We start from the raw sequence: 20,299 nt of genomic DNA, 5'->3' as shown, positions 1-20,299 counted from the left end.
CGAATATCTCCAGTTAACAGGCATAAAATCCTTGGTTAAAAGCACAGCCTGTCCTTAGCACTAAGGGAACGTTACCAGGAGATGATACTTCGAGACAACTCCAGGTATTCTTCAACAATGGTCATTTGACAGGAACTCCTCGGCGGAAAATGGCAACAGATTTGCTCGTTAAATATCTTCCACGCAGTGAGACGGAAGTTCTTATCTAGCGGCGAAAAAGGTTCTTCAGATAACTCGGAAAAAAGGAACTAAATTGTCCTCTGAAACAAGAATGTGTTGAAGATTAAGCATGCGAAGCACAAATGAGAGTTCATATATTTTTAGACCCCACTTTGCCGTAGTAGAGAACTATTAACAGATTAGTCTAGCCAAAATTTAGGGTCTGTAATTATTAGAATTGCAAATTGTTATTGTGATTACCATTGATTTTTCCATTTTAGACATCATTTGCCTGATAAACTATTCCTGGTTAGTTCCAGTTCTCCAAGCTAAATGGGAATCGTTACCATTGATTATGTAGAGCATAGCGTCGAAGAGACAGCGAACGTTTGAGGAATTAATTATAAACATCGTTTCCATCAAGTTATATATTATATCAATGCCCTTTAATAACAAATCTGTATGTATTTTCTCGCATTTGATGAAGAATATTCAATGTCTTCCTTGATAGACTGCTTGTATGGTTCTATGAAAATATAACCGATAAATAGCTGGAATTTTGATCAGCAATTAGTGTGCTAGGTTATACAACTCCTCATCAAGGGTGATCTATCGGTCGACAACTTCTGCACACCAACATCATAGCTTATATCAGTGAATTATATGTAATTTAATTTAATAAATACTTTCCTGAATTTTGGCTGGCAATGACCCCAATACAAACATCCTCGAAATAATATTCGCACAATTTCAGGGTTAATAATTTTGATTTAATCCATGCTGAAATACTGTGCGAATTTCACTTTACCTTCCATTTTGATTTCTCAGCGCGAATCTCGATATTGAATCTCGAATCTTTCAGTTCATGTGCAAATGCGTTGCTACGGTATCATGCAAATACTGCTGAACTGTCAAGACCTTAATAAAGAACATATTAAGCCAGTTGGTGAGACACTACATTCCATTGATTGAAATACACATCATCCACCCTCTTATCTATACTTAACGCATCTTAAGATTCCACCCGTTCCGGTGGATTAAAAGTCGTATTCAATCTCTTACGGTGTCGCACGTGTCGAGATTGTATCGTGGGAAATCACGGCACCTGTAAATTCGCGTCGGATTCAGCGGAAATATTTCGCCCCACCACATTGCTTTCTTTTCGCCCTAGGTCTCCCTTCGGCAATCCCGAGGAATTTTTCCTTCCCTTCCCACCGCTCCCGGAGCCCTTTCAGTAAGGGACAGCAACAGGTGATAACCCCTCGCCCCCACCCCTACCCATACCCCCGAGCGGTCACGTGGTCTGGCCCCCCTAATGGGACGGGCTGGGTGTGTGCAATGAGCGGTGGTGTTTCCCTGTCTCCTACGAGTACCTACCTCACATGAGGACACCACGCAAATAGGAAGAACGGGAATTCCCCCATGCCAATGCTTTGTGTTCGCGACCGAAAATAAATCCCCGTAATCGGGAATGTTGCAACGTAGATAGTGAACTAAGCGCCGGATAGAACGAAGGCGAAATTCTTCAAGTGGATTCTTGAAGGCTCGAAGGTGTACCTAAAGGTGGGGTGGACGCTACGCAGTCTGCTTGTAGTGGTGGAATTTGAACTCGAAAGGGATCATGGAAATGATGAATTTAAAAACCCATCGGCGAAATCAGGTCTAATCGAAAATTTTGATCATGAATTGCGCTTATTTAGATCCCAGTCAAGATATGTGACAGGATCACATTCTAAATCAGACCTTAGAAGATATCAGATCAGATCCTGAACGGGATTTAAATCAGTTTATTTCTTGGTTTAAATTTTACATCAAACCTGTACTAACAACCAAACCTACCTAACAATATAAACAAACCTAAGACTTCAATTTAGTACTCAGTGGCGTAACTATGGGTAGGGGGGTTGAGGGGGATAGATCCACCCCCCCCCCCAAAGCCTCAGAGAAAAAGAAAAAAATATTTTAAACTATTGTCTAGTTTTGACATATAATTACTGCATGTACTCAAAGTGGAATTTTAAGTGCCAAAATTATGTAAAATGTATTTCCAGGCATGTAATTTTTCAAAAATTTTCCCGGACCCCCTGTTGCTCGGAGGGGGGGCCTCACCCCCAGACCCTCCCATCCCCCCAAAGCATATTCCTAGTTACGCCTCTGTTGGTACTGATAAAACATGATCAAGCTATGTCAGGCGTGATATAATTAGTCCAGACTCCATTGGATTCCTGATCAGACCCGAGTCTTATGTATCCGGAAAATAAATACGGGTACTGATATGGTAGTGGAAACCGTCGAGTTTTCTATTCTAGATATGCTTGATTTGTGCAATTTCTTCAGTAATCACGTGATTTTTAAAAATTGCGATATAACTACCATATGATGAAGATTTTTTTCTCCCTAACTTATCTTTTCCAACCGCCTACAGACTTAGTTTAATAAATTGTTATTTCGCGCATGACTGAACGACCCCTTTATTAAGGATATTCCCTCGCTTCTTGCAGATGGAGCCTTCAAATATCACGGAGCTTCCAGCTGGAATTAATATCAGGGCTGAGCTAGAAAACTTACAATTTCAAGTACCATCACGCTGTAGTGTCATATCTGATTCGAGGGAATACTGAAAATCCTCATTCGATAGCTGATCTCAATTCTTTCCGCCATCCAAAGCATCATATTGCCGGAAACTCCCAGCTCACCCTCGCGAGGAAACTTAGGAAACAACCCTTAAATGCTCTAGCGATGGAGGATCACCCTCTTCCCCCCCTCCACGTTTTTCTATTTGCCTTTCGCGATAATAGAGCTGCTCTCTCCGTCGCCCGAGGGGGCAGACAGCAGCAGCGACTCCACTCCCCTCTGGCGGAGCGTGAGAGAAATCGGTGCGCGGAGGGCGGCGAGCCTCAGTTAGTCCGTGCATGTGAAGTGGAAGGGGCGGTCTGCTTTGAGTCGGGAGAGGAGAGAGTGGGGACGAAGCGAAGAGGGATGTACCCCTCTTTTATGAATGAAAAGCAGAGAGAGGGAAGGAGGTCTCTCTCCCCATTGCTAGTCTCTCACTCCCACGAGGCGAAAGACTGATAAAAAGGCATACACAGCTCGCTCTCCGTCTGGTCAGGCTCCTAGAGAGAGAGAGGAGAGAAAGAGAGACAAGACCCCATTCCCCTTCTCTCTCTCTCTCTCTCTCTCTCTCGCTAAACAGCCTCCCCATTCATCCTGTCTCCATGGGAACCATTCAGGCAGCGCGCAGCGCCGTGCTGGAGGCGAGAATAGGAAGGCATTTCGCGGTGTCGGCAGTGCGGAGATTCGGGTGCTACAGCGCCGCCACCGCGGTTGTCTCATGCCGATGCTGGGGAAGAATTGTTCCAAGGGCGGCGCGCGGGGGACACCCGACCGTTCTTATGGGCTAGCTCAATAATTTCTTTATTTTCTTACCACCGAACAGCTCTGTACGGCCTTGTACCTCGGGGTTAATAACATGATAACAATATAACGTACACAAACAACCCTGCTCTGGATAAGGGTAACTTACCCAGGCGGGACTCGAACCCGCGACCTCCTGTTCGGCAGGCGAGGACTTTACCTCGCCGCCACCGAGGCCGGCGAAATCGATACCATGATAAATATTACAGCTGTTTTTAACACAGTTTTCATTTCTTAACCGTCATAGGTTTGGACGATATATTATCATTATTGAAGTATTCTAACGATAAAAGTAGTTTTCCATGGAGTACTTAAAGAAGCATTCTGGGAGCCTTCCAGAATGCTTCTTAAGTATTCCATGGTAACCTACCTTCATTACCAAGGTATGATAAAGAAAGCGTATATTGTCGAAACCAAGGTCGGTTAAGAAATGAAATCTTTGGAAATAAAACGACTGTTTCATCTTTACCATCTTATCTATCCTCGATTTCTACAAGGTATCTCCTCATACTTTGATTTTTGTTCAATATTTTTTTTTCTTTTTGTCGATTTTGGAAATTAATTACATGTTAAAGTTAAGCGGTATTGTGGTGGGAAATCAAAATTTTTGTTACTACTCCTTTTCGATTTTTGACCACCCGGCAAAGAAGGTTAATTCAGCAAAATTTTCCCCATGACTTGTTCTCAATATGCGTAGTAACATTAGTAAATACCCGTCATTGTAAACAAAATGTGCAAGGAAGCATTTATTTGCGAGAGCTGCAACTCAGTAGCATTTCCCCCACAATGTAACTCCTTGTATCCCTTGGCGACCATGCATGAAGGCCCATATATTCATCACTACAACCAGGCTAGATGTTCTCTCTAATCAGTTGGTTGAACAGGGTTATAGGCGAAACCGTCGTATTATCATAACTGTTGTCGTGAACTGCTTGGAAGTCCAAGGGTGAACGAACTCGCCCATTCAATAATATCGGCGAGATAATGCCGAGAGCAGCAAAAAACAATCGGCGGGGAGGCCTCATTCATCGCTGTATGACAAGATATCATAAAAAATATGAAGGCATCGATTATTCGGTTGGTGAGGAGAATGGTTCAGATTCACTGTAGTGCGGTGTTGTATTATCTATGCCAATATTTGCCTCTATGTACACAAGACGGGTATTCGCCTTTTTTTCTCCCATGCTAAATACATTTTCGAACCATTTTCTGGGTATTCATTTCTCGTCGGTTTTATTTTCCATTCGGGTAAAGGATATAAGTAGTTAAGTTTTTGTTAAAATAAAATATATTATAATTGCAATTTTGCAAAATTTAAAGCATATGCCGGGTTTCCTCTTTTCTCCAAAAGGTCCCTTAAAAGTCCTCAATAAAATCCGAAGATTGAAGCGTGATGGAGTGGAATTTTTCCACGTCGAAATAAATACTTGCATATTCCACGATTATTGTGGAAATTAGCTTAAGTTGTGCTAATGTGGAAAATTGAAATTTCAATAGGTAGGCACTTGAACAGTTTTTATTCCATTTGACCATATACCAATATACGCACATTTTTTCTCGACCACTGTAGATGCACGATTGGCGTTAGTTGCGGTGGATTATCAATAGTTTTACTCAGTTTCGGGACTTGAGTTTTTTATGTAATTTCTTAACTACTATTAATCCTGCCGTGAAAGGCGAGACATTGACTCTAAAGGACAAAACTTATAATTTTACGCATTATTTAACTATGAGTGAAAAAGGCAACGTAACCTTTCAGAAAAAAAATCAATTTTAAATAAAATAAATTACTTTGTTCTATTCCACACTTTATTTTAAATAGCACGTCCCGGGTTTCTGGATCTTATGCTATCATCGGGTGATACCTGAACACCTGATGATAGCATAAGATGCAGAACCCCGGGACGCGATATTTAAAATAAAGTGTGAAATAGAACAAAGCAATTTATTTTATTTTATGATGAAGCAGTTCCACAAAGTAACGCCTGAGACCGTGTCTAATAGAAAATCAATTATCAGCCGAGACATTTTAATGCGTAAAAGCGCAGTTTTGCGACTGGGGAGATTCATTCAGAGGCCTTGCGAATCAGCAGCGGCGGAAATGTGGACGATCTGCGGCTTCCATGAATGGCAGCTGTAATCTCTCGCTCGCAAAACCCTTTGGACTCATCATCATCTGGCTCGCCGAGATACAAGTAGGGCATTTTGCCGCGCATCGAGGTCATTACCGCGACTTGTGTCGTCATTTCCCCCGTTTACGGCGGGGTCAGGGCAAATGCCGATGCGTGCGCCCTAAGCGGCTGTCAATTTGTCACAAGACTAGGATGACATGCGATGGTTTTTTTACTATTATTTTTTTTTAATTCGTCTAATAGCCGCTATCACCCTTCCTTCCTCCCTCCCTGCAGGCATCGCGGAAATTGATATGTCAAACGCTTCACAATGTGTGCACAATTTACGCAAATCTCATTTTTATTGGTGCCGTTATCGGCGGCGTATTAGAAAAATAGTTATGTATTTCATGATTGATTCGTTTACGTCCGACTTGCGTAATGTGAGGATTGGTTTTCTCAGGCAGCGAAGCTAAGGAGGTCATTTTATAACAGTGGTTCTGCGTGTTGGAACCATCGCTTTGCTTTACGCTGACGCTTTTACGCTAGCTAACTTTAATTAAAGCATGCTGTCTACGGATTTTATTGAAGGATTCGTAAGGGCATGTGCAAATACGTATCGAAAATTATTCTTTCCCAGCCAGCGCTTTGAAATTATAATTTCCAGGAATGGTATAGCAAGCCATTTAACTCTAAAATACTCTTGAGTCTATGACAAATCATTACATTTTCTTTCCGTTAAAAAATACCCTAGGTTGGACAATATTTCTTTCACTCACTTGAAATATACCAGCCGATATTCAAACTATCTCTTTCTTATTTCCAACCTTTTCTACTTTACTCTTCTCCTTATTATCTTAGCGCTTGGAAACAAACCAAAGTAATACTTCTTCCCAAACCCGGGAAAGACCCGAAAATCCACGAAAACTCTCGTCCTTTTTACCTTCATTCCAATCTCTTTAAAATCCTTAAATTCTTGTTTTTCATGAAATTGACATGTAATGTAACAATTGAATTTGTTTTTACAGGTTTGCGAGGAGCAGAAGTGCCAAGACGAAGTGTTCCCATTGGCTATGAACTACGTCGACCGTTTCCTCAGTATATACCCAATTCGAAAGTGCCAACTTCAACTCCTTGGAACCGCCTGCCTACTCTTGGCATCCAAATTAAGGGAACCGAGGCCTTTGGCCGCGGAATTACTCGTGTTCTACACAGACAACAGCATCACAATCGGAGACCTCTGGGTGAGTCCATTGTCTTATTACAGTCGTTGACTCTTACACAGTAAAAGGCATAAACACTATCCATTTTCAGTATTGTAATTCCTACTATGATTTTATGTCGTGAATTCCAAAAGAGAACAAGCCCGTTCAGAAAGATTTTGGAACTCACTCTGTGCATCCTCGAAGTTGCTAATGGCTTCACATCAACTTTTATCCATGATATAGTACGTTACTGTATCTAAATGCGTAATAGAAATGAAATTCTATCCACGACGACCACAAACATGGGCTAATAATATTTAATTTTGGTGCCAAAATTCATGCTTGTCTGCGTAAAGCAATGGAATAATTTATCTCTGTAATATTACCGCTTAGCGTCTTTATGCCCACATAATTTGATCTATCTTGTGGCTATCATATGAGATGTCGTAGCAGTTAAGGTTCTCATAAAGCGAATGAGTGTATCTTATAAAACTATCTTCTTAAATTAAGCAATGCGAAACCGGCTGTGTTCTGCCTGTGATATTTTTCTTTTTGAACTCCATTACTTTTAATGGGTTTCCCTCGAATTGTCGCGCCATGTTGACGGTTTCAGGATTTATGTTCCGGTCCCTGACAAAGATTGTAGAACTCATTAGGAACAGTAAAGGGGCTGCCGATAAATTTAGTCTGTCAATCGGGGGAGGAAAAGGTCAACCACTCGGCGCTTTTAATAAGTGGTGGCTTAGAGTTTGTCCGAAGGCATACCGGCGGCCTTAAATTTTTGTAGCTTTCGCTTAAATGAATGAGGGAAGATAGAGTAATTACTACCTGAATTTTTGGAAAGAGAGAGAACTCGAATTTTTCAGTGGAACATCCTTGAATCAGCTGACGTTTTCCTGTTGCTAATTTTTGTACAGTAAATATTTATCGAAGATACATTTCCGATAGCCGTCTGTATACAACAAGGATGAATTTCGAAGCAAGAAATTTTAATCACTGGGTTTCTGAATGGAGCGACATATTAACTCTATTCCGCAAGTAGCCTCAATATGCGTCACGCCTAGGGGTGTAGGGACACCACCCGTTTGCAGGAAACGTCCTCGTTGCAGATATTTGACTGTTTATTCTAGTGCAGCACTTAGTCAAGTCCCTTATTGATTGTTATAGTAGGTTTCCATGGAGTTTTCAAGGAGTGATCTGGAAGCCTCCCTTTCCTTCCAGCACTGCCTTCTTTAATTCACTATAAGGCTTAATCCCTTTCAATCTATCTAAAATCCTATTCTTGTCCTTCACCTCCCTCGTTTCCCTAACATTCTACCCTCATCAGTTGCTCAAGCAATCTAAGCCTCGCATATAGCTTCTGAGTCCAGTGTAAAATCTGTGAAACGCTCTCAGCTCGCCGGAAGCAATTTTTGACTAATCGCGCAGCTATCCTTTCTATAAATTCACGGGTTAAGTGACTTAAGACTTAAGTCTTCTGGTCCCTGATCCCATATGCTTGCCGCGGATTAAAGACGCGGCCTGACGATTCCGATGTAGCACCTCTTTCACTCTTTCATTTATCGTACGTATTTCATGTGTATACTCTCTCGCGTAGGATATAGTGCGTTAGGCGGTACGTACTAACGCAGATAATGTCAACCCAAACTTAAGGCCGTTTTACACGGGCACGTAATTGCACAATATGGCGTGTGTACGAATGCGCAGTCAAAATTACGTCGTGTAAAGCTAGAACGCATCTAAGAATGCATGTACGTGATATGGAAAAATAGCCCCAGTTCAAATTTCGTTCGTACTTTCGCGTGATTCCACGCCATATTGAGATGCAGATCTAACCTGCGAAAATACGTGCCCCGTGTAAAACGGCCTTTAGGCGATACGTACTAGAGGAGACAATGCCCACACAAACTAACAATGGCACTGGAGGGAGGGAAGGGAATAGGGAGTAAGTAGGTGCCCACTGACCATCAGCTCTTATTCTTCCACCACCTCCAACCCTACTCGTCCCATTGGGAAGGTGGAGAGGAGAAGCCCTTCTTGGAAGTCTAGGGGGGATTGGTATTAAGGAGAGGAATTGGGCAGAAAGGGTTTTCGGACGGCTTTGGCAGCCGAATGGGAGCTCTCAGTCTGGCGAGGCGGTCTCCAAAGGAGCCGACACGACGCCAGGGAAGGGGGGAATCGAAGGATTGGCAGCAGAGGGTGGGAGGAGTATGGCGTGGGGTGTCAATGGGGAGGAAGGGGTACACAAGAGTGCTGTGGACGAACCAACCGATGAAACCCCTCCTTCCCCCAATTTCCCCCCCCCCCCCAGAATTCTTTTCGGCCATCTCGCCAGAGACCATTCTCCTCTACCCAACCCCACTTCCATCCTGCGCGAAAAAAAGTAAATAAAAGCACGTCGTCTGCTGCACACAAAAGATTCTCTTCCTCCACTGAATCCCGTTTTTCTTCTTCCAATAATCCCACCGGGCCGATACTGATTGGATAGGTACCTAACTCGCCGTTTTTTTTGCACGCTGGCGCTTTCTTTTGATACGGTCGCACAGAATCGTGAATTTTTCTTCCCGATCAAGTTGGAAATGCAATTTAGGAGATTTCGTACTGAAACTACCTCTCAATATTGCTTCAAGTCTTTTAAAGCCATTGGGATCAACGGCGTGCGAGTTGGTATCACAGTCGCCTACCCTGTTGCTGGGGAACACTAGCTTTAGGGCACGGTAGACCTTCGCGGAGTTGGGAGTACCGCGCAAAAATGCTGCTGTAGTTATCTTCGTTTATGCACGGCTCGCGAACATGTGGAAACGCGATCAATGGTCGCAACTAGCATTGGGCCCGTTTCATTGAAAAGCCTCGTTCTTAAAAACTTACCTTACGTATTTTGACTTATAAAGAAATAGGCAACTTAATGATCTGTTTTTTCGATCACAGTATAAAATATATATATAAGTCGTGATATGGATTTTGAAGGGCTCAGGAAATGGCGACTTGGACTATTTGAAGGAACACGTACGTGACTGTTCTTCGGGCTTGCTAAATTTGCTCTCTTTCTATTTGAATAGCTCTCCGCGTAACGCCTACGGCTAGGGTATCACTTATGTTTGCACAAATGGCAAAGCTTTAGTTTTGTTCCAGACTTGAAAGTGCAGATTGTGTCGCAATAACGCTATCGTCGTTCGAAGGTAGGGCCTACTTTATTTGCGAAGGAGATTGCCGAAATAGCGTGTCGTAAGGCAAGAATGAGGCAAGACTGATGTTGCGGTGAGAAATGAAAGGTCTTCGTCATTCATTCGATCATCTTAAAGTGTGTAAACACTGTTTTAATGAAATCAAAATGATGACTCATCTGTGATCCTAGATGTGAGGGCGAAGCATATTTATTACTTTTCATGGAGTCGAACCTAGTTTCATGAAGGTACAGATAACGATGAAAGAACCCACTTCATTGATAACGATGTCAGTGAAACTTCGGCTCCAGATCTCATCCGGGTCGAGCTTATCCTTTAAATCCCAAATTAGAACGCCCTTATCGACTTCTCTTTGAGTTCTCTCTCTCTCTGGACACCTTCCGGGCTTGGGAGATAGCGCCACTGGTCCGGCCGAGACGTCTTGGAGGTCCATTCTCCTCGTGAAGGGAAGTCGCGAAAATCCATGGCGCCTTTCCCTTCCCATTATTCCTTGTGGTCGCACATGGCCCACACTGAGGAGGAACGAGAGAGAGAGAGAAAGCTTTCTTTGGGCAGGGGGCGTCCGGATCTGTTGCCTCCCCGCCCCCCTTTGCTTTCTCGGAGAACCTGAAAGACTCCCGTCTTCATCTCCTCCTTGTGTATGTATGTGGAAGGCAGGCTCTCTCGGTGGTGAGCGCGGGTGGTGGGGACCCCTTCTGGGGGGGTCCAGGGGGGTCTTGACGCCGGCACAAGACACTTCTTTCTTTCCCATCCCCCCTCGTTCACCCCCTACTCTCCTTTCCCCCGGCGGCCTAGCCCTCCACAACACACACCGACCCCCCCACTCCTTCCTCAGCCACCGTGGGAAGTATAAGAGGAATTCACATCGTCTCTGAAGAGAGAGAGAGAGAGAGAGAAGCTCCTCCCCTCCCTGGACCCCCTCCACCCTCCCACCCTCTGGACCCTTCCCCCCCCCCCCCATCTCCTCCATGCCACAAGTCTTCGAGAATAAGGCTGAGAAAGAGGGAGGTGTTGTGGGGTGGGGTAGGCAGTATTTCTTTAGACTGCGCCTGCCCAACTCTCTTGGCCGCCCCCGCCCCTCCTCCCTCCGGGGGCCCCCCACGTTCTATCTTCCACGTCCGCCCCCACGCACACATACACACACACACATACACTTCGCCGCCCCCAAGATGGAACAGGTTGCTTAGAGAGAGAGAACCTGTGGATGATGGCCCCCTCTCCCCCACACCCTCGGCCCTTTCCCTTCCCCTCTCTGGACCAACATACCCGTCCAACTTCCCTCCTTCCCCTCTGAATATATGTATGTTGTGTATATATACGTATATGCGCTGGAATTTATAGATATACATGGAATATATATACATATATGGAATATTTATCTATTTTTTTGCCTTCCCATCCTACTACGTTGAAGGGGGCACACTACTTTGGCTGAAAGCGTAAAACGCTCGTATAGTAGTAATAGCAGCGATTGATCCTCTTATTTGGAGAATCCATTCAACACTATATTTAAAATCGTGCAATGCAGAATACGCTATGGCGCATTTTTAGTTTTGTCGATTACGCCGTGCTAATATTAACGATAAATCTCGAGGTATCTAAAAATGATTTAATATATACCTACCGTTTTTCCTGAATGAAGTAACGTATGCTGTTTACATTTGACGATATAGGACCACAATTGCTGTTATTGCGTAATATACTAATTTCTGAGATCAAAGATTGTTATAAAAGTTGTAAAAATCGTGTTTTTTAATACCACATTTCCTCAACTTCAACATTAAAACGACCAGTCTGGTAATGTCCGTACAAAGTAATCTTTACAATTAGAATAAACTAAAAACTTGAAGTGCAGAACGGATTAGGTCGGCTAGCGAAATGGGAAATCGTGAAGCTTTCCCTACGTTTTATGGTAATAAAGGCTGCTCGTGTGCCTTACCGGTAAGTAAGTAATATTCTCTATGGCTGCTGACGTTTCGGGGCACGTGGCACTCCATCATCAGGCCAGAATTCAGATTCAAAAGGAGATTAGCCAGTGGAGCACCCGATCAGTCTGTACAGAAATCGTGATGGTCTGTTATCGTAACGAAAAATAGTCAAGTTACAAGCAAAGTTTAAGAAAGTATGATTTAAACTGATTATATACACAGACACAAGACAATGCCATCTTATGATATGAAAAAGTTACAATTCTGGTTCTGCAGTGTTCGGCAATGAAGGCGGCCCCGAAAGGGGGGGGGCTTGCGCCCCCCATACGTATCCGCCACTGCTGCCTTCTCAATCTCTCCTCCTACTTCCAGTCCTTCTCACTCCATTCTCCTTTCCAGCTCTTTCGCATCGTTTTATTTTCTTTTTCCATCCTTCTCCACCCACGCAGCGGTTCACACACCGACCGCCCGCCCTCTTTCCACGTCTATAAACTTGCCCTACCCTCCTTCTGCGGGTACCTGCTTCGGTCTCTTTTTTCCCTTTTTGCTCCCCTGTCTTCTCCCACTCTCCTTTCAACTCTTAAGAGGGGTGTGGAATTCCTGCGCGTGTTCCTAGACCCACCTCACTAGGAAATTAGATTGAGAGGAACAGAGTGATCCTTTTTTTTAGAGGAGGAGTAGGAAGGAAAACATAATGCCGGGGTCAGGGTTGTAGGGGAATACTGTATCCATTAGAAACACTAAAATTCTTGGAAGAATGGCATTTTGCTTTTGCATTCGGCAGTTTTCTCATCGATCGTATGCTAGGTGATTTTAATTTACGGGCTGTCATAATGTATTTTTAATTATTCATTGATATCCATACTACCGAAAACAGCAATTATTGGCCTTTTAAATTATTTTCTTAAAAACTCAACAATTACATGTTCACGAAGAACCGTTCCCAAGATAGGGGGAACTTACTCAGGCGGGACTCGAACCCGCGACTTCTTGTCTAGTAGGCGAGGACTTTACCCCGACGCCACGGAGCCGACCGGTATTTAGATTTTTTCAATTCCGTGGATATTATATTTTCCTTACAATCTTCGCGTAGAGTCATGGTAGGACTTAGTTCACTGAGTTTCGAATCTTACGCAGTGGGTTGGAACCTCTACGGTTTGAATTAAAGATTTAAAACTCTGATAAGACATTGAAAACCTTATGTCGCAAGCGATCTCATCGCCAATGGAAAATACGAAAAATTGGTCTGTTTAGTTATTCCCGTGTTGACGAGAGAAGTTTAATTCTATCCTCTGACATTCATTACTCTGCTGTCCTCAATCAGTATAACCTTATGCCTAATTAAAAATCGCGGAAAAAGAATCTCCAAATGTCAATTATGCGGACATTATATATTGAGTACAACTAAAGCATTTGATGTCATGAATGGAAAAGTTCCAGGGCGGACTTTAAGCTGGCTCTTGATTCGCTACTCGCATTGCAAACATCCTTATTATTAAAGTGATCCTCAAGAGTTATCGGGCTGGACGAAAGAGCCTTGATATTTGGATCGTAAAACGGTGACCTAAGCTCCTTGATCAGTTGATCACTCATTTAGTAGAAGTGCATACAAAAAAATTGAGGCGAGATTTTTTCCTCCCTGGACTTATTCGGGGGAGTAGGTTAACTCAAAGTCAAAATTAATCGAGGAACGAAGTGCTTTGTAGATAAAGGGAAATTCAGATAGTGTGATATAGAATTGCGCAATTAACGTCATTCTATATAACCTGATAATTTCATATGGGGTTGCCTACCTATAACATAGTGTACGAATCTGCTTTCTTGCGACTAGTAGGTACCTGAGGGTAGTTAGTAGGAATAAGATCGTTACGGCACCGGTATTTTATCGCGATCCTCACAAACGGGATCCTGAAATGAGCTTGTGTAAAGCCTTCGGTGAATGACCGACTCTTAAAAGTATTTTAACCACTACATGTAAACATTGTCTATTATATCTTCACCTCCCCTCCTGTGAACATTAGTTTTTCCTTTCGGTACGGCTTTTCGAGGAGGAAAATTAAAAGCTTCCCATCCCATTAAATCGTAAGATGCCCTGAATGTTTCATCCCATTTCAGCCGGCTTTATCTCTCAACTATGTTTTTTAAATCATCCATCCCCCTATCCTATCCTTTAACAGGGTAGGAAGGAGGGAGAAGAAAATGGGAGGTTATAAGAACAAAAAAAATGAAGGTTGTGCGGGTAACCTCGGGACACAGGGGGAATACCTCCACATTCCAGAACATCGCCTCCACACATTATTATGTCTGGACCCATATTACGTGCAGCCTAACCCCCGACCACCTCCTTCCACCAATCCCCATCGCCCCCAGTCCTTTTCTACCCTCGCAACACCCCTTCGGAGAGACCACAAAAACCTTTAAAAAAAAAAGAAAAACCTCCCCCTCCATTCAGCCGTGCCGCGCTAATGAAGGAGAAGGTGGGGAGGGCTGCAAGTAGGGGAAATTTATTCTCACACCGACCTAACATCATTCAACAAACCACCGGAATGTCTTCCTCACCCTACCACCTCGCACACCATGTTAATTCCCTCCCTTACCCCCCCCCTCCATACTCCCCTTTTACCCCTCCTCCATTCCTCCCTCCCTCCTGTTCAAGAGTTGCCCGGGTATAACCTCTGGACGTGGCGGGGTAAGGATGGGAAGTGGGGTGGGGCGGAGGGAGCAGCGATTCGCAATTGTTTCGCGTGCCTCCCTCGCCTGTGCCCTTGAACCCTCCTCCTACTCCTCAATCCCCCCCTCCACTCCCTTCCTCCACAACCTCTCCTCCTCCCAATCCTCCTGGTATTTCCATTCCTCCTCACCGACCTCCACGTCCTTCTCGACGTCAAACGCCTTTCTCCACTTTCCTTCTCACTCTTTCTATTTGATCACACGTTCGCCTCGCTGTACTCATCTCTCTCTCTCTCTCTGAACTCATCTGTCATTCACTCACGTAAGAATTTGCTCGATTTTAGACACTGCCTTCTTGGGACCAAAAACTATAGATTTTATTCGTTCGGAATTTTGATAAATATTACCAAGGGGGCTGTATGGAAGAGGCCCAATTCCATCCCTTAGAAGGCTGACTTCTGTTGCCACTTCGGTCCCATTTAAATTGGTTCAAAAATGTCCTCTGCGCGACAGTAACAGATGCAGAAAAAACTCGAGGAGCGGGGGGCGCAAAATATATTTTGAGCTACCTATACTTTTATCGTAATAAAAAATAATCAAGTTACATGCAAAGTTTAAGATAGTTTTATTTAAACTGATTTTACGCATATACAAGACAATTATATCGTATGATGTAAAAAAGTTACAATTGTGATTCTGCTATGTTCGGCAATGCGGGAAGACCAGCAAGGGACCCCTACGCCTCCCATATGTGTCCACCACTGCTGCACGGTGTTGATTCCAATGCGATCCACTTTTCTCCAATATTTTGCAGTGTAGCGTGTGTAACCATGCTAACTAATGCGATTAATAGCATGGAAAAGTTATGAATTTGATAGATCACATAATCATGTATAAAAATTTCTGTTTGCTTCCCTAATTATGCCTTATTTCCCTATGAGAATCAGATCTCTTTGTCCGTCGGTGGCGACTTCGATAAAAGCCATTTAACAACCCAGTTACAACACATCCAGAGGCCGACTTAAGGATCCTCTTTTGCCCCATATATTCTTGAATATTTCGTATATCATAGGGTGAGCTAGAAGCAAAGCGAAGAAGGCGTTTGCTGCTCCTCCACCACGTGCGATTGCTCTATTTTCATTGCCTTCTTGGGACTCCACACTACATCCTTTTTCATTCGGAATTTTGATAAATATTTCGTCTATCGTGCGAGTGAGATACAAGGAAAGCGAAGAAAGGTGTTTGACGTACGGAAGGACATAAGAGGTCGAAAAGGAGAAATGGAAGTACCACGAAGAATGAAAGGTGAAGGAGAAGGACACTCGATAAGGATAATCGAAAATGGAAGATTCGCCTGTAAACTCAAGACACTATTCAGCGGATTCCACCGAACATCCCCAAATAGGTTGAGAGGCCGTAACTCAAGTTTATAGTGACATGGCCTCCCATCTCGACCCTTGAGCGGATCTTGTTTGTGTATCGAGGTGTATCCGAGTATTATGGTACCCACCTTCTTATGATTCCAGTGACGACATGTCATGACAAAGATGAAAGCGATTTTGTATGATTGAAGCACTTGTCAACCTAGCTTTTCAGCTTTTAGAGCACTGTGTATAACCTGAAATGGGATTACCAACGCGTACGAAAGAGGCAGCGTGGGCAGCTTTTGTTGTGTCCTTGGTCGTATGCTTGAGGCATTTGTTTGCTAGACACGCAAGCTTTTCAGATGAGGTGGTCGATTGTGAGCCAGAATAGGTCCGTTAACAATAAGATTTCCTTCGTGACAAGAGACATTTTTGGACGGTTGGATAGCTGCTTGTAAAAAAAGGGCAACTAACCGGCTCAACATTACCCAGAATTTGCCTTTGTATTCATGAGTACAGTATCATCCTCAATTGTGCTCTGAAATAGTATATTTTTGATTTGTGTTTTTTCCCTTGTCGTAAACTAGCATTTACCTTGTTTTAACCTAGTGATTTCGGTATTACTCTTTAAGTTTGCCTTTTTCGGATACAACTTTCAGAATAGCATATCTATTCGTCTTTGTCGCGCTTTGTCGCTGCCCCCAAAAGGCTAATACCACCCACGCGAGTGGTTCTTTTCATTTGTTTTTACTTCGTTCCAAAAAAGCTCAATTACAGCCATGAAGACCATTAGTGGTGAGGTCTTTTCGCTTGATCTTTTAATTGCTTAAAACTGAATTAAAGTTGCTCTATGGGGTGAGCGAAATTGGTCAAAATTAGTTATTTTATCTTATTTAGTTCCTTAAAAAAATTGAGTGGCACTTCTTGAAGTTAAAACGATAATTGCTCACGAAGCGTAATAGTTAATGTAAATCCCAAAAATGTTGCCATCACCACTCTTGACACACGTCACTTACCGATTCAAGTAATGAGACCATTTCCTTCAGGGCAATCGTGGCATCATATAAGTACCTAAACAAAGCTTTTGTTAAAAAGTGAAGATCGCTTTTAGGCGCGAAGATCCTGCCTGCTCGACGCCTGCGCCGCCATCTTGATCGAGCCTCGCACGCTGCCGCCATTCTTTGAGATGTCGGCGAGGCACGTAAACTAAATACCAACGATATTTTATTTTTCTAACTACTTGAAAACACTTTGGTGGAGATAATATTTTTGCATTAATACCTTAAAATATGCATAAATAAGGCCTGAGTAGTTGTTTAACGGAATAATTAATTTAAATAGGTACCTTATTGAACCGATTCTCTTCATTTTTATGGTAAGGACAAAGGAAAATATTTGATATGCATTTAGGAATATTACACTGATCGTAGAAATACGATTTATATTTGGTCAACATGCTTTACTTCTAGTTTATTACTATAGCTGCTATACCTGCGCACTTTAGAAGGGACAAATCGTGCTTCATCGCTTTGCACTATTATTACATTTCTCATCACTATGTCCTTGCATTTATTTCGGCTTTTAATCACGCATATTTTATTGTTTTTCTCCACACCCTGAGCGTTTCGTACCCTGGGTAACCGTATTAGGGGTTTTGATTTTATCGCTTTCGAGTCCTGGGAATTAAGACGCCCTCCTTAACCATCAAAGATTTCTTATCGGGGGACGGGACCCATTTTTTTCACCGAATTCTCCTTCCCTACCTATCGTCTCAGCAATCCTCGCATTCTTCTGCGGGTACCCTGCCCGCCTCGTAATCCTCCAGTGGCGCCCCACCCTATATCCCATGGCTCCATGGGTCCATTCTTCTCCCTCGGAGGGGTTCGTAGAGTCGGTGGAAGGGAAGAAGATGGGGATTTCATGGGTGGGCGGGTTATCAGAGGATGAGGTTTATCCTTGAAGTCCCAAGATAAACATCGCACCCCTCAGACTACAATGGCCCTGTTTACCTTTATGTGGGCCTCGTGGTACTCACAATGTTGTATCCGTTTCACAGTTTGTTGGTTAAAACCCTGAGCAAGAGCAAAGGTGCTTCGGTGCGTGAGCTACATTTTAAGTTCTTAGATCAGGCGGAAGAATGAGTGAAGTGTCTGACGTTGAAAAGTGATGTTTCTCAGCGTCTGCGAGTCGAGAAGAATTTCACGCCAGGATTTTTTTCTTAAGAGTTTCTTCATCTAGCTGTGGGCTTGAGAATTCCCAATTATAAAAATATTTGCATACTACATTTCATTTCGCGGAGAGGAATTTCAGTCGTGATTGGTCGAGGGCTTTCCTGAAATAATGTTTCTTTATGGCTCATTTTGCAGTGTGAGTAAAATTTCTCGAATCTGTTCGGGTGAACATTGTGGAACCTACATTACGGAAAATACCTATATTATCTATTATGATTTCTGCTAAGTTATTCTTACTTCTAAATTACTATTCCTGGATAAATCGAGATTAATCCAGAATAAAGGATGGAAAATTCATCTATTGAATAGTGTACTAGTTTTAATCATAAATGTAATCTGAAATAATTCTATTTATGCGGTAGGATATTAATTAGGTACAAACTTATGCCCCAGAGCCATTATTCTTATTTTTCGTTTTGTGCTTAATTCAATACTTTGCTAATTTTTTGGTATATTCGGTCCTTAATAAATTTTCGGTGGCCTTCTTGGTTAAGGATGTATCCTATTGGCACATTTTCTCCAGAAAGTTTGCGCGTAGCTGATTGGTCGAAAGCGAATAAAGATTAGTTAAACTTGTCTTGTCTTAACGTATCCTGAGATTTCGCAGTAACCGAGAGCTTTGGCGAGAGGGCAATAATCGTTAGCTTTTCACCAGCCATATCGAATTTGCAAAGGGAAAAAAGCTATACTTCGATAGAGTTCCTTGGATTTCCGTCATGACGCGGTAATTTTGAGCTGTTGAGTCGGAGGTTGGCGGGCGTCGGGCGAGGATTGAGAGGTCAGAAGGAAGATGAAACATTTGAGGCGATTACGGAGGCGAATGACAAATGACGCAAGTGACATTTCGCTTGTCACCCTCTCCAAGAGAGAGAGAGAGGTCCAACCGAATTGTCAGCGCTGGCATGGCTTTATCGACCAGAAGATAATGTTCGTCCTCAAGCGGGTTACTTTCGCTAGTGAACACCAGTTGATGTGAGAATCCCTTAATTGTTCCAATAGGTGCCTACTATGAAAATTTCCTAAAATAGCAAAATCTCTCCCTGGAATGTGAACTCCCAAAAAATAACTTCTAATCCGTATTGCCGTAACTAATATTTCTGTTTACATCGGTTTGACCGGAATAAACACTCCCTTGTTGGCAAAGTGATGACGTAACCCCTAGAATTTGACATGCAAACGTAAAACTTAAGAGGGTGTGTTATATAAATACCGATGGCTACTTTTTTTTACGAAATAAGAGTTATCTCTAATCTAGGTGCTGAGGAATTTTCCCGATTCCGAGTTTCGAAATTGTACTTCAAATCAAAATGAATTAAAAAGGATGGTGCTTGCTTGGGCAATTATTTTGCCGACAAAATAAATCAATTTAGATGAAAAAGATAAATACGGGAGAGGAAATAAAAATATCATTGGGATACCTATCATAAAAGGATTGATAAGTAATATATGAAGGTTATAGTAAACGTTGAAACGGAATATTGGCATTGAGATAAGTGCTCCGTCCGCCATTTTTGAGGTTACTCCTCAACTACGCCTCTTATTGGTTTCAATTTTTTTCTGGAATACCTAAATATTGCATGCTAAAACAGTCGAAATTATGCGCAAGTGATTTGAAAAAGTTATTTTTATTGATTTCGCCTCATTTTTCTGGAACGTTGCTGAACGTGATGAAAGTGAAATTTTCTGAGATTGCAATGGCGGACGATGACGGAGCTATGTGGCATCTGGCGTCTGAAGAAAGCATTGGAAACCCTAAAATTAGGTCGTATCTAGAGGATAACTCGGAGAATCTTGTTGGCACTAAATCCTGCTATTTTAATGCATGGGGAGAATTTTTTAATGTGGCTTTGTACCAGTTAGCGCGATTATTTTTTCTGAATGTGGTCAAGTCCTTTCCAGTTACAAAGAACCCGATTCAAAATGGCCGCCGCAAATATTCTGTCGGGGTCAACTCTGGATATAGAAGTGAAGCGCGACTGCACGTGTCCTTCTCTCCGCCATTTTCAATTGCAGTTAATATAGGCTGGTTTCG

The 20,299-nt window shown here is 42.8% G+C and overlaps 1 protein-coding gene across 1 annotated transcript in view; it reads left to right on the top strand.

Annotated features, from left to right (window-relative positions):
* The window catches only part of LOC124162132 (G1/S-specific cyclin-D2-like), a 62,544-nt gene that overhangs the window by 7,469 nt on the left and 34,776 nt on the right, over positions 1–20,299 (top strand). Inside the window, exon 2 of the mRNA XM_046538552.1 lies at positions 6,713–6,928. Within this exon, the coding sequence (XP_046394508.1) occupies positions 6,713–6,928 (216 nt within the window). The remainder of the gene's footprint in view (positions 1–6,712; positions 6,929–20,299) is intronic.

The sequence above is a fragment of the Ischnura elegans genome, chromosome 7 (assembly GCF_921293095.1).
Source record: "Ischnura elegans chromosome 7, ioIscEleg1.1, whole genome shotgun sequence".
Taxonomy (NCBI): domain Eukaryota; kingdom Metazoa; phylum Arthropoda; class Insecta; order Odonata; family Coenagrionidae; genus Ischnura; species Ischnura elegans.
This window is presented reverse-complemented; position numbering and strand designations above follow the sequence as displayed.